The following is a 19681-nucleotide window of genomic DNA, read 5'->3' as shown; positions in this document are numbered from 1 at the left end:
TCAAATGATAAATCCTTACTACTTACAAGATTTCAGAGCCAGCATATGTAACTAACAGAGTAACAAACATATAGAGGTGTTTACAATCTTTGTTCCCAAACAGTATGTGGTCTGGATGGGACATTAAAGCAGCTCTTCTTTCCTGCTTGGCTCCCCATCACACGGTAGGATAAATGAGTAAATAAACAAGTAAAATGAGTCTGAGTCAGACAGTAACTCCAGATTTAAGTCATTATGATTCGAAAGTAAAGCTCCAACAGTAGGGCCATTTTATCTGTATAATTGAACATATCTACTAGAGGTTCTCTTAAATAATGCTGTCTCATCCTGAATCTGTGCTGAAAAAACTCCTTAAAGATGATCAAAAAAGAGATTAAGACTGAGAAACCACTGGCAAGAACTGTCCTGCACATGTACACAAACACTGTTGAGAGAACAAACGTCATAATACTACTGTGGTATGGAAGCAAATAATTATAAAGGAATGACTGCAATTAACTGCAAGAGGTAAAATCATTGGACAACTCCAGATAGCAATTTTATGGGTAATGGTTGTAAATTACACATGGGATGAGTAGTTACAGTATCAGCTGTTAAGATGAGAAGATGGAGGGGAGAGTTGGTCATTTCAGGGTAGTTACCTTCAAACAGTGTATTTACAAGGAATTATGTAATGTGTGACAATAAGGTTGTGTTAGTTTTTACTACACGTGCATGTCATTTAGTCAGATAGTAGAAAATTCATTCATCACAGTATAGTTGAATAGTCCAGTCAACACCATTTACAAAGCACTAAACAGTGCATATTGTGAGTTGCAACACTTAAAGCCACCAAGTGCAGAATTTGAATACTTTTGAATCTGGCACCCCCTAGCTGCCCCATCGAAAAAGACACTGACAGCAATGCATACTGCTAAGTTTAAAGGAGGAATAGCATGAGAGGAAATTTTACCTCCAGTTAACAAACTTATGACAACACCACTGTTACTGATCACACTGGACATTTTACAAGAAAAGATACTCAATATTTGAAGAGCGCTGTGTTAATTTACTGCTAATGCAAACTGAACATTTCCTACTGCTGCAGTTTCAGATTAAAAGCATTTAACACCTGAAACACGAGCGGACTTCCGAAGTAGTCACAGGATGTACAAGGTGTTTGTCAGTTAGTTAAGCACTTACTGCTATCGTTCATCAAAAATGCATCTACAAATGGGACAATGGCCGTTTTTAGCATTCACTGACAGCAGATCCGTTTGAAGAATGGAAAGAGGAGCAGTTTTATACACTCTATTGGAATAATGGAACAAGAAGAAGCAGACACAGTGTGCTGTTTAATGAAGGCATTAGACTTTGGGCAATATTAGATATTATCGAATTATATTTGGGCTGGATAATATCGTGATATAAAATTTTGGAAATCGTTCAAGCCTAGAAGGCATTTAACAGACTGCATATCTACAACTTCTTAGTGAAGTAACCAGCTAATTTTCCCTCATTAATGTTATCACATTCCCTATAAGCATTGGTTCTAAATCTGAAATACTGCCAAATAGGCACTTTTGGTTTTTGCTTTGACCAGAAATCCTCCTCCATCGTCTTGTTGCTTAACTCTTGTTTCGTGATAACTGAAATCTGAATCTGTTGTTGTACGGAGAAGACACTTTCAGTTTGTAATTAGCGGCCTATTGCTATAATCATTGGTTAAAAACAACAACAAAACAACAGGCAAGTAATGTTATTGCCGTATGTCCGAATGCCACCGTTTACCGCAGCAGGTTTAAAGATGTTATGATCACACAGTAGAGTTCAAGCTGCTCTGTCGCACTGTAAACCACCAGTATTCTTACACAATCATTACTGCAACTCTCTCCCTCTCAGATTATTTATAACAAGTCTCCCTCCTCTTCCTTTTGAGTTTTCATGTTTACCAAAAAAGCATAAACATGTTGGAATTTTATATTGGCTTTTCACTTAATCCACCATCTGTCACCACCATCTGCCATAAAGCACTCTCCCTCTGTGCTGAAAAGCAACACGGCAGATTTCCCGCCAAATCTGACACTGTGGCACACAATGCAGGAAATGCTTGGTAAGGGCCTGACAACCTTTGATTGTTTTTGAAAAGTGGGTTTTGGCATAATTTCAGTAGGTATGACACACAAGGTCCAAAACAAAGAAAACAATCGTTGTTGTATGTGACCGTGCAGCAGGAGACCACATTTCCGCGCTCCTGGTATTTTCTGGTCTATGGTGGAGTGTTTGTTTACCTGAGCAGGCGAAGCTCGGCCAGCAGGGTTGGGTTGGTGCTGCCCTTCTCCGGGCTGGACTGGCACGCTGCGTCATGCTCTGCACGGAGACGTTTGATCTCTGCCAAGATCTCTCTGGGAAATGAAAAACATGCTCGTCAGCTGAGGCTAGGGGAGCGTTACATGACTGAACAGACTGCGAAAAGACAACAACAGATGCATGCTTCTGCAGACTTCTGAAAGTACATGTTGGATTTACAAAACACAAACTCAAACATTTGATATATCCAAATATACACACAGGGCACTTTTACTGTGAAGGAATGTACCTTTCTTTTAGCCAAAAGAACTAACACGCTGACAGTGTTTTATACCACAAAAAAGGCGAAAGTTAATGTTTTGCACATGACAAACATTACATTCATTGTAAGTGCACATCATTATTTGTTGCCTTCATTATCAAACAATATAATTTCTTAAACAATGACACGCTGCATAATTTCCACTGTTCTATAAACATGAGGGAAAACTGGGCATGGACACCAGTACAACAACCAGTGCAGCGACAACTGAAATCCTACTGCAGTAGCACCTCAGTCTGCACATCTATATACACTCCCAAACACAACTACAAAGTTACAGACTTAAAAAGAGCAGCAGTCAAACTAAAAGGGGATGAATTAAAATGGAAATGTCATCCATTATTCACACATTTCTACCTGTTTTTGCACTCCAGCTGAGCGATGAGCTCCCTCTTCTGTTTGTTCACATCAAAGTTGATGCTCCGGTTTGGTATCACCTGAAAAACACACACATTTAATGGAGCTCGTTGGATTTGCACAGACTATGAGTTGATAAATTATCACCTAAAATTTTGAAGATTTTAGTTTAGAGCTTTAAGATCAGAGATAGTCCGCCTACAACTGTGTGTCAGAGCTCTGTGTATATGTATGTTTTTATGTATTTGCAATTTGTGAGAAAACAAGGTGTTATTGACTCACTCCTGTGCCGTCAGTCTCCGCTAGTCTGGAGGTGTAGCGGGCGATCAGTTTGTGCTCCTCATCTTGCCTGCTGGGACTGTTAACACTACTGTAACACACAGAGGAGAGACATTACAGTAGCAACTGACTGAGAGCACCATTAACTTAACACCATTCATTTACAGTATGAATATGTCAGAATGTGAGAAATGGGAGCTTATATGCTGTTGCCACTATGTGGTCAGCATTAGAGGAACATGCCAACCCTGTGTAACCCACCGCAACTCTGGATTGCTTTCAGGCGAAAAAGGATGTTATTGGATGGTAATGTGAAACTGTCTATTTAATGACTAAATGAAGCTAAAAGGATGCTGGACACATCAATGACGTAAAAGACTAGTTGGGATGTTTCACTGAAACACATGACTGGCTACTGAGTGCCTATCCAGAGGCTGATTGTAGACAGTGGTTTTTAAATCATTGGCACACACTAGACAGCACAACATGAGTTCAGTTTGTCATGTCTAAACATTATTGACATATTGACTGTTTGTTTATGCTTGATATTTGCTCTTCACAATGAAGATCAAATGTGGATACAGTCTGACTAAGATTAGGCCCAACTGTACTGCTGCATGTTGTTCTTCTCTTTTCACCCTCCTTGATAACCAGCGTTGACAGCGTTAGCTGTTACTGTTTTCAACCTGAGTCAGTTTTTGTGTGTGTCATCATGGCAAAATGTGGTCCTAATGTGGACACTAACACAGAAGCAGTTTGAGTACTTCGCCAAGTGTTAATATGTCTGTCTGTCTGTTTGTGGACAGGTTTTGTCAACACAATTGCATCACAAGCCTGCAAGATACAGTCACAAAACTTAATAGGTGTCTAGATCGAAATTAAGGTCAACTTTGAAGAGGAGTGTGGTCTGACTCATACTTACTGAGTTCTAATGTAATAATGTAGTAATGACTTCTAAGTAGCGATGGTCAGAGCATTAAACATGTTGACATGTGTCATGGCTGGTATGATGCAATCTCAAGACGGTCTCTTGTTCCCTTTTGTAACCCCCCTGCTGTGTCACCTCTCTCACCTTGGACTGCTCTGGAGACGATTCACATATGCAGCGATCAGAGCGTGTTCTTCGTTCATACGCTGAGCAGCTGACAAACTGGATGAGAGAAAAACAGACAGGACAGGACATAAACATAAATATTCAGATTAAATTAATATATATATATATATATATATATATATATATATATATATAAATAAAATAAAATGCTATCACATGTTTTCATAATGCTTTTTGTCTGTCTTAGCAAATGGTACTACTGTTATTTTGCTCTTTACTCTGCATACAGCAAAAACGATCTAGTTTCTGTGATTTGGTAATACAATGTAATCTCATCATATCAGACTTTATCAGAAAAGGAACAATAAAGTCCTGGACTTATTTCTATCATTGTCATTGGTGTTTTCTAGCCAAAGATCTCATCTTCAAATGTATTGTTTTATGTCCAAAACCCAATGACATTCAACTCACGATCACATAAAACAATGAAATGCAGCCAATACAAACAATTCAAAAGCTCAAACTGTTTAGAAAATTTAATTAGAAAAATGACTTATCTGACTATTAAAATAGTTGCCAGTTCACTCAAATTCTACTTTCCTTTACTTGTCTTGTTACTAATTCCTGCATAACACAACCAATTTTCATTTTCTTCAAATCTAATCAGTGAAATGAAAATGGCAATTGGTGAAATAGAGAAATAGTAAATTACAACGAAAAAGGGAATCAAGGAAGCTAATAAAACACCTTTTATGTTGACTCAAGCAATTCATTACCAATGTAACCCATTATTTCTTAGCTCCAGAAAACTGCAAACATCTAATAATACGACAGACACGAAACTGGTATTTTTCTTCTTTTTATGTGAGTCTGTACCTCTTGGAGGACTCGGGCGCTGAGGACAGCAACATGGCCTCACTGGTGTTCCTAATAGGACGAGAGGGGCTGCGCACACAAACAAAGAATGTACGTATTAAAATTGTAAAACCAGAGAAAGAATATCAACATTACAACAATAAACCACGAAGCCCTGCCTATCAGAAAACACACATTCCTTCACTCACACTCACACTCACATACTAACACGCTCTCACATGCTTTTGAGTGCAATCATGCAACAGTGAATTGTACTTGTCTGAGCAAACACAGACAGGGCAAAGATCAGCAGAGGGAGCGAAAGACAGAAGGAGAGAGCAAGAGTGAGAATGCAGACTGAAGGGCAATGAAACACAGAAAATAAACCTGACCCGGCATCATTATAATCATACTCACGTCTGTGCTAAGTGCAGTCTCTGTGCGCTGGCCTAAATATGTGCCCAGTGTTTGGAGGTCTGTATTGACCCAGTCTGCCGTAGTTGGGAAAATCAAACAATGTTGATCCAGCAGAAGGGGCGGAGCAACCAAAGTAGTTGGCGATAGAGGTGGGACTTTCGAGGTCTCGTGTTATCTGAACTTTGTGTGAACATGTAACTCTACCAGTGATAACGTAATAATGTTATTTTAGAGTTTGCTCCTCGGTAGTAAATGTTTCACTTTCTGTAAAGAAAAGTGGCCGTTTTCCGTGTTGAGTGTTGTGAACATTCACATGAAGTGTTGCCTGGCTGAACATTAACTAGTGTCTTATGCAGCTTTAACGTTGTATGTTCTTTCTTTAATATTCTGTGTTACTGTGCACAGTCTATCAGAGGAATAGTATCGTGCCAGTATGATCCAGAAAATGTTTTTCTCACTGACGAAAATTGTAATTACATACCAACAAAATAAGTTCTAAAGATGTATGATTTTAAGCATAATGTTAAGTCCTACGTCTGTAACCTTCAATGTGGAAATACCAAACCAAATACTGACATTGTTTCTCCTCATATTGTTGAGATATCAGTGCTATTTACATTCAATGCAAGACTATGACACTTTTGCTCAACAGCAACCAATGTGGCCATGAGTGGTAATTACAGCACACTGAATTTCGTTAAAATCCTTGAAGATTGTCGTGACTCAGCTCCTATAGTGACTTCATCTTTGGGCAAACTGACTGGGAGTTAAATGGGACAATTTACATCATAATTTAACAGCCACCAGGGGGCGATAGAGAAGCTTTGGTTTCACTTTTGGGGAGCTGTCATGTCATCCATCTTTATATATAGTCAATAAGCGGGACCAGACTCATAATCTCAGTCACATATGTTACATAGCAGTATATAGCTATAGGTATCGTACATTAGCTGATGTTAGGCTCGGCTTGGATTGAACCATGTTACATTGGCTTTCTTTAACTAGGCCAATCATAACTCCTGTGTTAAAACATATGAGTGTGTGAGTGTCCTGAGGTCTTACACTATGTTGGCGAGGTTGAGGGTCCTCTCAGGTTCCTCTGGGTAAATTGGATGAGGGGGCTCTCTGGACGACACACAGCCCAGAGTCCTGCTCAGGGCTCGACCAAGTTTAGTCGCCGACGACTTCTACACACACATACACACACACGCAAACATACATGAACTTTGTGACATTTGTGATACAGGAATTTTCAGCAGCAATGTTAACAGCAGCAACATCAGCAGCAATGTTACTCCACTAGACTCGGTTTATCACTCAGATTCATTACTGGTGACTGTTATTCCACTCATCATTGTATTCCATATGGAAAAGTTGAGTGGGCACCTTTAACAGTAAGACGTGAAGGCTATTGGTTTCTGTTTCTTTTCAAAGCCTTGAAGGGCAACATGCCACCATATATCAGCTCTTTATTAAACTGGTCACAGAGTCACCATTCAACACGCTCTAGTGATTGTATAATGCTCAAAGTTCCCACGGGTAAACACTAAATTTGGGAAAACTGCTTTCAATTTCAGCACTCCATACACTTGGAACATTTTACAACGTTGATTTAAATTTAAAACAGCTATACCTATGGGTCAGTATAAGACTTTGAAACTACTCAGCATTTGAATGTAACTGTTTTAAACTATGTGCTGTCATGTATGGTTGTCTGCCATTTATCTTTTATGTTTGTTGTTTCTGTTTGTTATCACATTTTGTGCTCTGGACATCATTGAAAATGAGGGCTTGCCCTCAATGATTTTTCAAGATTTAAATAAAGGTTGAATGAATGAACTGCATATAAGAATGGGACTGAACTTCATGGATAAAGTTTGGTGGTATCAGGTGATGTCGGTAAGTTTAGCAAGATCCTGAGTCTTGTCAACAAGCTCTACCTGAGTGCCAAAGCACAACATTTTTGACTGACAATTGATTTGACTAAGTCTGATCTAGATAGAGTATGTTTTACCTGTTCTCTTCACTCTTTGAAGAAATGTGGATTGATAAATTGCTACAAAAATACATAAAATATTTCTAATATTTTAACTTGGAAGTACACTTTATTACCTGTTTCATAAGCACATGCATTGTGTATGTGCATATGTACAGGAATATGTATGTAATTTTACTTTTCTTTTTTTTCTTTCGACCCCAGGAGGAAAAGCATTTGTGCTGGTAAATAAACAAACAGTTGGCTGAGTGATTAGAGTGAAGGATGACAGAGATGAAAAATATTCATATCCATCTTAAAACTTAATCCCTCTTGTAAACTTCATCTTATGTGGATACATTCCTAATATCTTTATCAAGTGAAAACTATTTAAATCCAAGAGATTTAAGATCAGACAATTATCATCAAGTTCTGGCTCCAGTCTCTGATTTTATTTGATAACACAAGTGCATGCAGCACATGTGATCAAACTGGAGCCGCAGATGTAACTGAGTTTCCTTGGTGTAACAGTAAGAATGCTATAAAACACTGAAGTGAAGCAGATAAACTGAAAATAAATAAAGTCTTAAACTGAACCCTGTTGAATTAATATGTAAAGCCTGCTGAGGATTATGAGGATGAGTTGCCTGAGATGAGAGGATTCCACTGGACAGGCAGGAGCTGCACTTTTGAGGAGATTTTTCTCTGAAACTGAAACATTAATAAGACGAATTATGCCAAGCCTGGATGATGAATAATTCAACAACTATGTTTCCATCTATTAATACATAATTTCTTCATTGAAAACATTTTCCCCTCAGGCTAGTGCAACTTTTTGGGATTATTTTATCATTTTAAAGGATTTTCTTTTTTAAATAAATACATCATAATTAGCAAAGAGTTAACAATATTTGAAAGGGAATACACCAGTATTTGGCTACTAACTCCCGGTCCAGATTCATTGAGGGATACTTGCAAGTTTTGGATACAGTGTAATAATCTGTGTGTGTTTACAATGTGTGTTGTTATGATAGAACCTGTTTTTAAAGCAATTTTAATTTTTGATCAGTATAAACTAAACCTGATTCTTACACGAACCCTACAACCTAAGTCTTGAACCTCACGCTGCACTGTCAAGGTCTAAATTTCATAAAAGTCCTCACAAAGATGGAGGTTCAAGAGCACGCACACACACACACATGCACACTCATGCACGCACACGTGGAGTGCCCCCTGGTGTAATGAATGAAGGCTCACACAGTGACTCACCCAGGACGAGTGCTCCTTCATCTGATGCTTGTTGCTATGAGAGCCGCTGGCGTTGCCGCGCCAGAAGCAGTTCTGGCAGAGCTGGTAACCCCGGCAACGGAGGCAGCGATAGCGGAAGCCCGTCATACCGTTGCCACGACAGTAGGAGCATGAGACGGGATGATAGACTGACAGAGAGACATAGAGACACGATATCTGTCAACACAGGTTGATCGAGAGAAAACAGGAAAAGGTCAGGATATCCAAGATGGAGACATAACTGGAGCCAGACTGAAATTCGACTTTTCAGGCCCACATTGATATCAATATTTGAAAATAATCTGATTATAAATAACACAATTTGACAATATATTACGTTTTTTTAAAAATTGTAAAACCTATTTTTGGCAATGCCTCAAACTATTTTTATTTAAACTGATGAAAAAATATGTTTGAAGCAGGTAATGTTACACTAAAAGATACCTTTTGAACATTAAATGATACAGGGAGTTAAAATGACCTTAACAAAAATTGGTAAAACAATGAAAACAATATTTGATTTTGGAAACTGAAGGCTGAATGTAAAATTTCAGGACACAAAACAGATATTGCTGCAATTTACTGCAGTCCAAGTGAATTTCAGCCAATAAAATTGGCAAGCTGATATGTTTACGTGTAAGTCTGTTGTGTGTAGGTGTGTGTACCATTCTCCACGTTGGCCATGCGGTGCATGAGAGGCAGCCAGACAAGACACTGAGGAGGATCAGCTACGATATCCAGGAACATGTTGAGCATCACCCTCTTCTGCAGAAACAACAACAACAAAAGACAAAATTCTTCATGAAACCAGAATCACATTCAGTTTTTATGATCCTGGGCAGAGGAACTGTATGTTGAGCAAAACATTGTAGACAGTATAATACTTTTATTAGAGAAAATCTGATGGATGAGGTGTGTGAGCGTACGTGTTGTGGGAAGCATGAGCGTGCTAAAGTGTGTGTGTAGCCAAAGGACGGTCCTTCATGTAGAGCGGTGGGCAGCTTGAGAGCCTCTCTCAGAAAACCATCAAACTTGGACTGTACCAACACGCCGCCAGAGTCAGATACCTGAGAAAACACATCTACAAACACACACACGTGCAAACATAATTACGAAAGGAATGACTTAATCCAACCATAACCTAATGCACACTACCCTAGCCCTGACGGTAACCAAATTCTTAACCTAAATTTTAATGGTTTATTGATTCAATTTTATCTTTCTGAATCTCTCTGAATCAAGTTGTTAAATAATCTAGGAGGGTCCCTGCATCAGAGTCCCTTTAACAGACAGTTAACCCTAACCCTGGGGGGAGGTTTATAGTCCCAAAGGTGTAGAACAAAGCGGTATAAAAATAGTTTTGTTCCAGCAGCTATCACTCAGATGAATACGTTTTGCAACATTTGCACAGATGCTTTTAAAGCAATGTTATTTTATTGGTTAATTTTCTTTAACAGAATTTCCTTATATATCCTAGTAGCTATGTATTTTAGAGTTTTTTTTATTGTAGATAATCTCATAAATTCTGATTAGTGTAGCCGTGAGTACTTTTGTCATGTTTTATTATGTTTGTCAATTGTCTAATCAAACTACATAAAGAAAACTCTCTTTGTTTTCATGACTGAATAAACTGAATAAACAAATGACCTTAAAGGACAACACAATTTCATACTGTTTCACTTTGTTTATATGTGGCGGACCCTGCCACCTTTCTAGCTTCAAACAGTGTTCAGGGACCTTATTTTCCTCTGAGAACAGCTTGTTGTATTCAGTTAAAGAAAAAAAATATTTCTGAGTTTGTATTATTACCTCATTAATATTGTAAATATTAAAATTCTGAGTTTGAATTTCTTCTCCAAAAACTACATAGTGCCCCTTTAATGAAATAGTGGGTAAATTAACATGAGCAAACAGCAGCATTGACCTGCAATTTCCACAAGGTGGCACATATGTGACATGTATTCATACCTGAAGAAATTCACACTGAAAGTTTGAGTTATGAGACATAAACACGGTACAAATGTCGGTAACATTTATTGCAATATGTCAGAGTGTGATGTTGTGTAGTAAAACGAATGAATGAAAAAAATCTTTTTTTAAAAATTAAAAATTAAAACTTTGCAGTGAACACCTCAGCCGGCAACACACACCAACAATTTAACACTCTAACAAACAAATGCAAAATCAATCTTACATATGTGTATTTAGATTTTAATTAATGTTAATTCAAGCGCATTGTAATGTCAATACTGCACTAACGTATAAAACAGTACAAAAAAACAACATGCAAAAACAAAAAACTCTTGTTCCTTTTATGCTATCATTATCAGTATTTCTATCTCTGTGTTTACACCCAAGGCCTACATGTGAGATCAGTTCAAGCTAACTTTCAGGGGGATGTTTAAAGTATTTCTTGGAAATGTAGAATCACTAATCTGAAACAGATTCTATGTCACTTGTGATGGTATCAACTTGTACTCACAACGGAGTTTATCAATCAGTTTCCCTCCACACAGCATGGACAGCATCGCCTTCACAGAGAGCACCGTCAGACGGCTGTCTGGCTCACTGAAACAAACACAAACAGAAACACATATGACAAACATTTAAACAACAGAATGTCAAAGTGGGAAGCTGGACATCAAAAAACACAATTTCCCTTGTTAAGGATCCACAGATTACTTTGTACTTACCTGTCAATGGCGGCCAGTAAGAACTCGACTAACAGAACGGTGCTCTCTCGTGGGTTGATGGTGTGTGTGGTGGGTAGGCGCTTGCTGAGCTGGTTGAACAGTGAGGACACTAAGTTCTCCAGTCTGATCACAGAGATGCCGGCGTGCAGCTCTACGGCATTCAGACCAGCGTCCCGCACCGCCTCAATCACATTGTATATGTCGATCAGATGCACTGGAATGAGAAAGTCAGTAAATTCTTGACATATATTGAAAAAAAAAAACTGTTGCTGTGAATTCATTCCACCTAGTGCAGGGGTCTGCAGCCTGTGGCTCTGGAGCCGCAAGCGTCTCTTTTGCCCCTCTGCAGTGGCTCAGTGTGGTTTTGACATTTTACATGGAAATTAATAATATATATATTTTCACCATCATCACTATTTTAGGCCTACAGAGATCCTTAGATTCTCCAACAGTAAAAATGCACAGCCTACACAAAGAATTGTATCTGTTCTATCAAGTTGTGATTAATTGAATGGTCCTGAGTTAATATCATTGTGTTTTATGCTCAAGCCAGAGGGTTGATTGCTGTATGTGGCTGAGGATAAAAAAAGAAGGATTAACTCACGCTGAAATGGACTAAAATAAAATTTAAACTGTCCTCTGTTTTTTGTTTTTTTTCCCCTTTTTTCACTTTTACTGTTTTTAAATCTAGGCTGCTGCTGCTATGTGTTTTATTTATTAACAAACTTTTTATTTTGTACATTTTCACAAACACAGAGAGGACTGAAGTACATCTGCATATATAGTTCTGTATTGCTCCTCTATTTCTATTTATTGTAGGCTAGTTCTTTTATTTCATAAATGCACCAAAACATGGCATCATTGAAATGGAAATGCCAAGTTCAAGTACCTTATCCTGTAGGCATAAGTAGCCCACTACAGAGTTGCCACATCATGTGAAAATATAAATCAATGCTCATTTAGGCCTTAATAATCTTGTTAGGCAAATTTAGACTTTCCAGGCTGTGTTACCTTCATTATAAGACACAAATATGCTTTGCGGCTCCAGACAGATTTTTTGGCGAGGGACGGGGGCAAAAATGGCTCTTTTGATAGTAAAGGTTGCTGACCCCTGACCTAGTGTCAACAGAAAATAACTTAATAACAAAACGGACAAGGGTGACATCTTAATCTTATTTCTCCATAAGATATTTCTCCCAAAGATAAATTTGGATATCACAAAACAATCTCTGTATTGGCATTCTGAAGTGTTAAAACTGCGCTAAAGATGTTGCCATGCTGAAGGAGACCAGGGTTGACTTACAGTTGCATCTCTTCTGTATGTATCTGAGCTTGCAGGCTGTTCGATATGTAGAGAGACAAATGGCATCAAAGTTCTGCTCCCCTATGATGAAAAGAAAAAGACATTATGTATCCATAATAGAGACATCTCTCTCATCAATCTCAGACCATAGCTGCTCAGAGGTATTGATGGAGTAACACAATTCAGAAATGTATATGTAATGGCACTTTAAAGCACAGAAAAAACAAACAAGTAAAATCCACATGGTTGAAAAGGAAAAATCCATCCTGGGTACCATGCAGAGACCATGTAAAGCTTATATTAGGTGACAGTAAGGTCACTCACCAAGCTCCGCAAAAATCTGTCTTGCCTCTGCTCCTGTTGTTGCTGGAGTCCCCCTCCCTCTGTCTCTCTGCGCCCCCTCCTCCATCACCATCCTGCACAAAACACAAAAAAGCAGGAAAACTCAGAACCTGGGTTTCTATCCCAGTATTGAGAAACTCTAAACACAAGGAAACATTTTCAATCTCCAGTGAAGTGAAAAATGAAAGTCAGCATTTCATTTGTCAAATAAATAATGATGCAACCCTACTAGTATCAATCTGAGGATGACTGCTTCAATTGCTTGCAGCTCAAAAATGTGTGTGGATATTCTGATTGACGTTCAAAGAGGTCAGAGCTGCTGGTGCTTCCGTGTAATGCAAGATCATTTGATTAATTTGTAAGGAACCATGTATGTTTTAGCCTAAATACAGTATAGCTTTTCCTGTGTAGTGTATTATATCAGAGTTGATCTGCAGTCCTCATCTTGTACATTGTGCTTGTATGAGCATTGTTTGGTGTTGACACAGTGCATTTCCGTTTTTGGGCTTTTACAGGAAACATGGTCGACAACAACTTCAAAGACCATCAGCAATCGATTCTTGAAATGTTGTCTTTGTTTCTGACTGATGGGATTTGTTCAACTTTTTAAAAAGTGACTTAAAATTCAGAAACTGGGTGGAAAATACAACTTTGACACTGATAGCACTGGCACTGAGTAACTATAACTTATTTTTACACTCAGTTCTACTGTATGCATACCAGCACACCCACCAGCACACATACACACAAATTACTGGCAGGCTGAGAGTCAAATTCAGGGCCACCAGAGGATGAGTTGAGTGCCTGGTAAATAAACACATTAATGAGAACAGCTGATGAAATCTGACCTGTAGGCTGGCATTTAGACAACTTAACAACAGACAAACAGGGAGAGACAGGAACATGAGACTCTCACAGACTACATGACTGTGAGAAAGAAAGAAAGAAAGAAAGAAAGAAAGAAAGAAAGAAAGAAATAGAGAAAGAAAGAAAGAAAGAAAGAAAAGCACGGAAGAGAGGAAGGGAGGTTTGGAGGAAGGAATTAAGGAAGGAAGGAATGAGGGAAGGAAGGAAGGAAAGGGATGAAGAAAGAAAGAAAGAAAGCTGTCAACCACTGCTGTCAGGTGACACAGAAAACACCAGAGGATATCAGTCGCCATGGTTACTGTTACACTACACCACACAAAACTGAAACGCACGTGCACGCACGCATGCACTGTCACACACACACACACACACACACACACACACACACACACACACACACACACACACAAATATTTGCATTCCTTATATAAATGCAGTGACAAGCCAACCCCCAACACACACACAAACACACAGATTTTCTAAGAAACTGACACTTGCACACACACACACACACACACACACACACACACACACACACACACGCACACATTCCAGAGAGGATTTGAATGCTTCCCAGGAGACTTCATGCTTCATCCAGACAAAAGAAGGATTCCTCCTTTCTTTTAGTCACTCTCTCCCTCACACACACACACACTCAGAGACACACACTGCCTCTCACATTCCCATACATCTTTATACAGCTGTTTCATTGCTTTTTCTCCCTCTCAAACACACTCTACAGGCTTTTGATTCCAGTTAGTCAAGTGCAACTTTCTTTCTCCTAATCCCAATGTCCTCTGTGGACAATGTACAGTCGTGCCACTTCTTCAAAGTGCCCTTGAGTAGGACATTAGACAACTTCTGTCAGAGGACATCTCATGTTACTCGACTCTAAGTTCCATCTTAATCGCTCATACAGCCAAAATGTTGGTGAAGATATCAAATTTGATTAAATCTAGAATCTGCATCAGGATACATCAGGAGCTTAGGACAGCTGTTACAGTGCATTCAGATATTTGGACAAAAGGACCAGCTGTCTCTTGCCTCAGCAGATATTTCACACATGCAGCTGTAAATGGGCGGGTGTTTTCATTGCACATTACTATCACAAAAACAGCAAGTATGCTCTATTATATTGCCTTCTGGTGCTTGACAAATAGGTTAATTTCCCTCGTGCTTTAATGTTTTGTAGATAATATCTTCAGGGCTGCAACTAATAGTTATTTTCATCATTGATTTATCTCCAGATCATTTTCTCAATTAATCATTTGGAGTGAAAAACTGTCTATGGAGACGCCATCAAATTCTTTGTTTTTTACAAACAAGCGTCTAAATTACAAAGATATCTTTTAAAGATCACACAAGAACAGTTAAAGTAGCAAATCCTCACATTTAAGAATCTGTAACCATGAAAAGTTTGACTTGATATACTTAAAAAAAACACATAAATAATGAATCGATTCTTATAATAGCTGATAAATAATATTTTTTTTTAAGAATTATCTTTAGCCTCCAGTATCTAGTATTACAGAAACAATAAGGACTTTAAAAAAGCTTTAAAAAGATTAAATGGCATTGCGGCTCAGGATCTTCAAAGTAAATGGAGCTGGTCTTGGCTGGTTGAGGCACAGTTCCACTAATTCCTAGAACCAGCTTGCTTGAGATCCTTTGCTATTGGTTCCTGTTCATATGCATCCAAGCACATTTACATAAAAATAAAGCTTTCATGCTGCACCACAACAGAACATTTTCACTGCTAGCCCCATAATGTGTACTGACCCTATAATGACACAGACTGCCATCCTGCCTCTTTGTATACATATATCTGAATGCACTTGCGAACTAGACTGCTGATCCTCTCAGCAGGGGGGATAACAAGAGTTGCAGACCCTGACCATGATATGTTTAGAGTATGTGTCCTCCTGCCAACACTGTCCTCAGTTATCAAGATAAATTAAATAAAAAAGATTAAATATTAAGTGTTAAGTTGGACATTTTGGGAAATGTCCGTACTGGCTTTCTGGAGAAGAGTTAAATGAAAAGATTGATCACCCTGCATGTTTTGGTCTGGATTAAACAAACAGTATTACATGTTAATCAGTGAGCTCTAGATGTGCTGATAGGCAGATTGTGTTAATGTCAGTGTTGTTTCCAGTCTTTATACTGACCTAAGGTAACCAGGAGTTGGCCACAGCAGCTAAGCTTGTTTGCCAAAAAGCTGAACTATTCCTTTAAAGGACAGCCAGCAATAAAAGAAGCCAGCTGAACAGGTGGATGCATGTGAGTCAATGAAATGTTTGCTGCTGAAAACTTTTATTGATGCTAATTATGACTTCACTGAAGAGCTGCTTGGATTGGATGTTACATGAGTTAAGTAAGAGCTATGCCTGTTTCCAAAAGTCTCACCAGTTACCACACTGGACTCCCATGGTGGGAAAATGGTTATTTCCAGCCTGTCGTTACTGATAACTACACCCTGCCTGTCTGTCTATGTCTGTCTGTCTGTGTATAGTTGACAGGGAGGAACATTTGGTCTGTGAGGTTTGCTTCCTATTTTAACTCTGAAAGCTTTAAACCATCTTTGATATAATTACCCTGCCTGCAATTACTCCCAACTATGTCAGAGGGCAGAAACAGCTTGGCTGCTGCTTTCCTAATCGCTGCTTCGAAGTACAAAGGTTGAACACAGGAAATGGATCCAAACATTTGGACATTTGCAGAAAGTCCAAAATTAAACAGAGTTCTACCTGATCCCTGCTTCCCAAATGAATGAATGGTGCACCTGCAGTTAATACTTACATACATGCTGATGTTTAGCAATATTTACCATAGTTACCAACTTCGCACTGAACATGAAGTACAGCTAAGTCAGATGTGAAGTCTTTATTTTTGCAGGTATTTAGTAAATTATCAAAGTAGTGGACAAATTATATTTGTATTCTTAACACCAAGATGCAGCACCAGCGCTCAACCTTGTTTCCAAGTACCATTATAAAAAAAAAAGATGTCTGTAAAACTGCTGACAGGACTCCTATCTATCGTTTTTTTAATCAATGCAGGTTTTGATTTGTAAAACTGTCCTCGAGATAAGTGATTTAAAAATCTGGATGTCGTCACAATTCTAAGTTTCTAGTCAGGGCCGGTGGGAGAAACACTACTGCACAAGCTAGACAACTTTTGGCATATGTGCTAGCTAAGCAATTCTCATTGTACTGAATGGGCGGCATCTTTGCATTCAGTATTTAGTTCTATCATCTGACCAAACTTGGCAATCTATCTAACATTTGTCAAGATATTTCAGCCTGGAACGACTGACTGACAGGCTGACAGACCAACACTGCACTCCTATGAGCCACACTGGCAAGCATGGCAAAAAATACAAATGTTTCAGCTTTGACAACTGTCTAATTGTTTCTGCTATTACAACATCAAGTCATTATATTATTTGGATAAGTAACAAAGTAACTGCTTTACTACCATGCTGCTCTCGAAATGATTATGGCCTTAGCAAAACACAAAATGCATCATATGTTCAGGTCACAGTGATATAACGAGCTTTACTCACAAAACAAACTGTATTCCTGAATCATGAGCAGTGAAAATGTCTATATGTTTCCAGTTGAAATAAAAGCCCCCACTCACTCAGTGGAAACTCTAAGGTGACTGACAGATGACTGACTTTTGTGCTCAGTTTTCTCTTTAGTAGCTCAGCTATGGAAAGTGAAGTGTAGAGGTTGAGAGACAGAAAGAGAAGGGAACGGAAGTGGGGTGGTATATACAGCTGACTGTCTGCAAGTGTGCTGTTCTATGCTTGTGTGGGTGGTGATGCACACTGCTGTTGCACCATGGTGTTTTATTATGGCTGACATTTGCTGAGCTTTACGGAAACAAACACACAAAGAACACACACTGCTCCAAATACACACACACACAGAACCAGAAGACACACTCTCAGTCCTCCAACAAATTCTGCCAAGACAGGAAACACATAAACATAACTGAATGCTTCAATTTAGCCTCTGCGTCCCCATTTAGAGGATGTGTTGTTTATGTGTGTGTGTGTGTGTGTGTGTGTGTGTGTGTGTGTGTGTGTGTGTGTGTGTGTGTGTGGTCATACCTCTCTGTGTCAGGGGGTCACACAGGACAGAGGAGCCTCAATAAAGGACGTCTAGCAGAGAGACACAGAAAGAAGAGAAAGGCAATTTGAAAGTCTTTTCAGGCTGTGGACAATAATGTCAAAGGCTCTTTGGGGACAGAAAGGACACACTCTAATATAGACACACACTAAACACAACCAGTGTGGCACACACACTCTCCTACAGCTCTATTCACTGCATATGTTTGCGTGGCATCAAAGTCCATTTTTATTGTGCTATGAATAAATTCTGGTCAGTTCTGTAATCTGTCTGATATGATAAAGGATTCTCACTGATTGTAGCTCGCCTTGAACAGCTGAACATCCTTTAATGTTTTTTTTATCTGTTGTGTTTTATCAGCACCTCGTTTTATTACTGTTTTATGACTTTTATGAGATTAAATCACAGTTTCAGTTTCAGTTATGGCAGGTTGCTCTGATTTAATGAGCACAACTGTCAGTATCTTATTCAGCGATCACAATTACCACTCTTATTCGCAAAACTAGACTTTCAGATTGCAAAATAGCACAAAGTCCTCACTCTATTAATGCTACGGTCACACTTGTCAATTCACGCTACTGCTTTACACATTCGTGGATGGTTTATACAAATTGTAAAGTCAATCAATACCCTGTTCTTCTTGACACATGAACTGAATACATTCTCTTAAGTTATGACAGGGTTCATACAACTTCTTAAACATCACATTCAAGGACTTCTCCAGGGCTTTCCAGGCCCAATTACCTCAAATTCAAGGACCTAAACAGCATAGTTTGAGAAATGGATTAATAGTACAACATTAAATACTGTTACAACACTGACAGTTTTATAATAAGATCTAGCAGACTTTGCAGAAGCTCAAAAACAAAATGTAAATATATAATAATAATATAATTATTTAGGCCTTGTTTTTCCTCAAAGTGAGAAACCTGATTATGACTGTAATAATACCATCAAAGTGTTTTTGTACCATCATTTACTGAAGCACTGTTGCTGAAAAATACTAGAAAAGACAGCAAACGCTGAAAAGCTGCCAGGTGCCAAATAAATCCTCCCCAAACAAAATATGACAAATACAATGGTTTCACACACTGACATGTAATTAGGCTCTGTCCAACAAGCTCTCACAACAGCACAGTCAGCAATCCTCCCAACAAAGGATCCAAACATTGTCCCACAAATAGTCAACTCAAGACTCATGGATACAATGAGCTCAGACATGGGATATTTCTTGACCTGCATTATATTTCTGTTCACGATCTCTACATTCAAGAATTCATGCAGACAGCTTTAAGAAATAGCTCTGAATGTACTGAAAACCCTTAGAGTATTGGTTGTGAATGCGTCTAAATGTTAATCAAGACATCTGCGAGAAGAGGACAGTTACATCCTGTCAGCAGGTGTCACACCAAGAAGGACAGATATAGATAGATATCTTATGGAAAACTGATTAATGTGTACTGCAAATATTTCATTATCTTGTCGACAGAAATTCACATGCCAAA

The 19681-nt window shown here is 38.6% G+C and overlaps 1 protein-coding gene across 8 annotated transcripts in view; it reads right to left on the bottom strand.

Moving 5' to 3' along the window:
• LOC311271814 (dystrobrevin beta-like) overlaps positions 1-19681 on the bottom strand; it is a 41163-nt gene that overhangs the window by 14192 nt on the left and 7290 nt on the right. For all 8 annotated transcript variants that reach the window (XR_014624480.1, XR_014624481.1, XM_084377696.1 and 5 more), the window contains exons 2-15: positions 18158-18208; positions 13156-13247; positions 12832-12912; positions 11529-11742; positions 11318-11403; positions 9762-9916; positions 9501-9600; positions 8818-8984; positions 6636-6760; positions 5178-5246; positions 4320-4397; positions 3251-3338; positions 2969-3048; positions 2271-2384 (exon numbers count right to left, since the gene is read on the bottom strand). Coding sequence is in view for 6 of the 8 variants with exons in the window: in XM_084377696.1 (XP_084233822.1) it covers positions 2271-2384; positions 2969-3048; positions 3251-3338; positions 4320-4397; positions 5178-5246; positions 6636-6760; positions 8818-8984; positions 9501-9600; positions 9762-9916; positions 11318-11403; positions 11529-11742; positions 12832-12912; positions 13156-13246 (1448 nt within the window). In the remaining 2 variants the exon portion in view is untranslated. The remainder of the gene's footprint in view (positions 1-2270; positions 2385-2968; positions 3049-3250; positions 3339-4319; positions 4398-5177; positions 5247-6635; positions 6761-8817; positions 8985-9500; positions 9601-9761; positions 9917-11317; positions 11404-11528; positions 11743-12831; positions 12913-13155; positions 13248-18157; positions 18209-19681) is intronic.

This window comes from Pagrus pagrus (assembly GCF_965226575.1).
Source record: "Pagrus pagrus genome assembly, chromosome: 16".
Classification (NCBI taxonomy): domain Eukaryota; kingdom Metazoa; phylum Chordata; class Actinopteri; order Spariformes; family Sparidae; genus Pagrus; species Pagrus pagrus.
The sequence above is the reverse complement of the archived record's forward strand: the minus strand, read 5'-3'. Positions and strand labels throughout refer to the sequence as shown.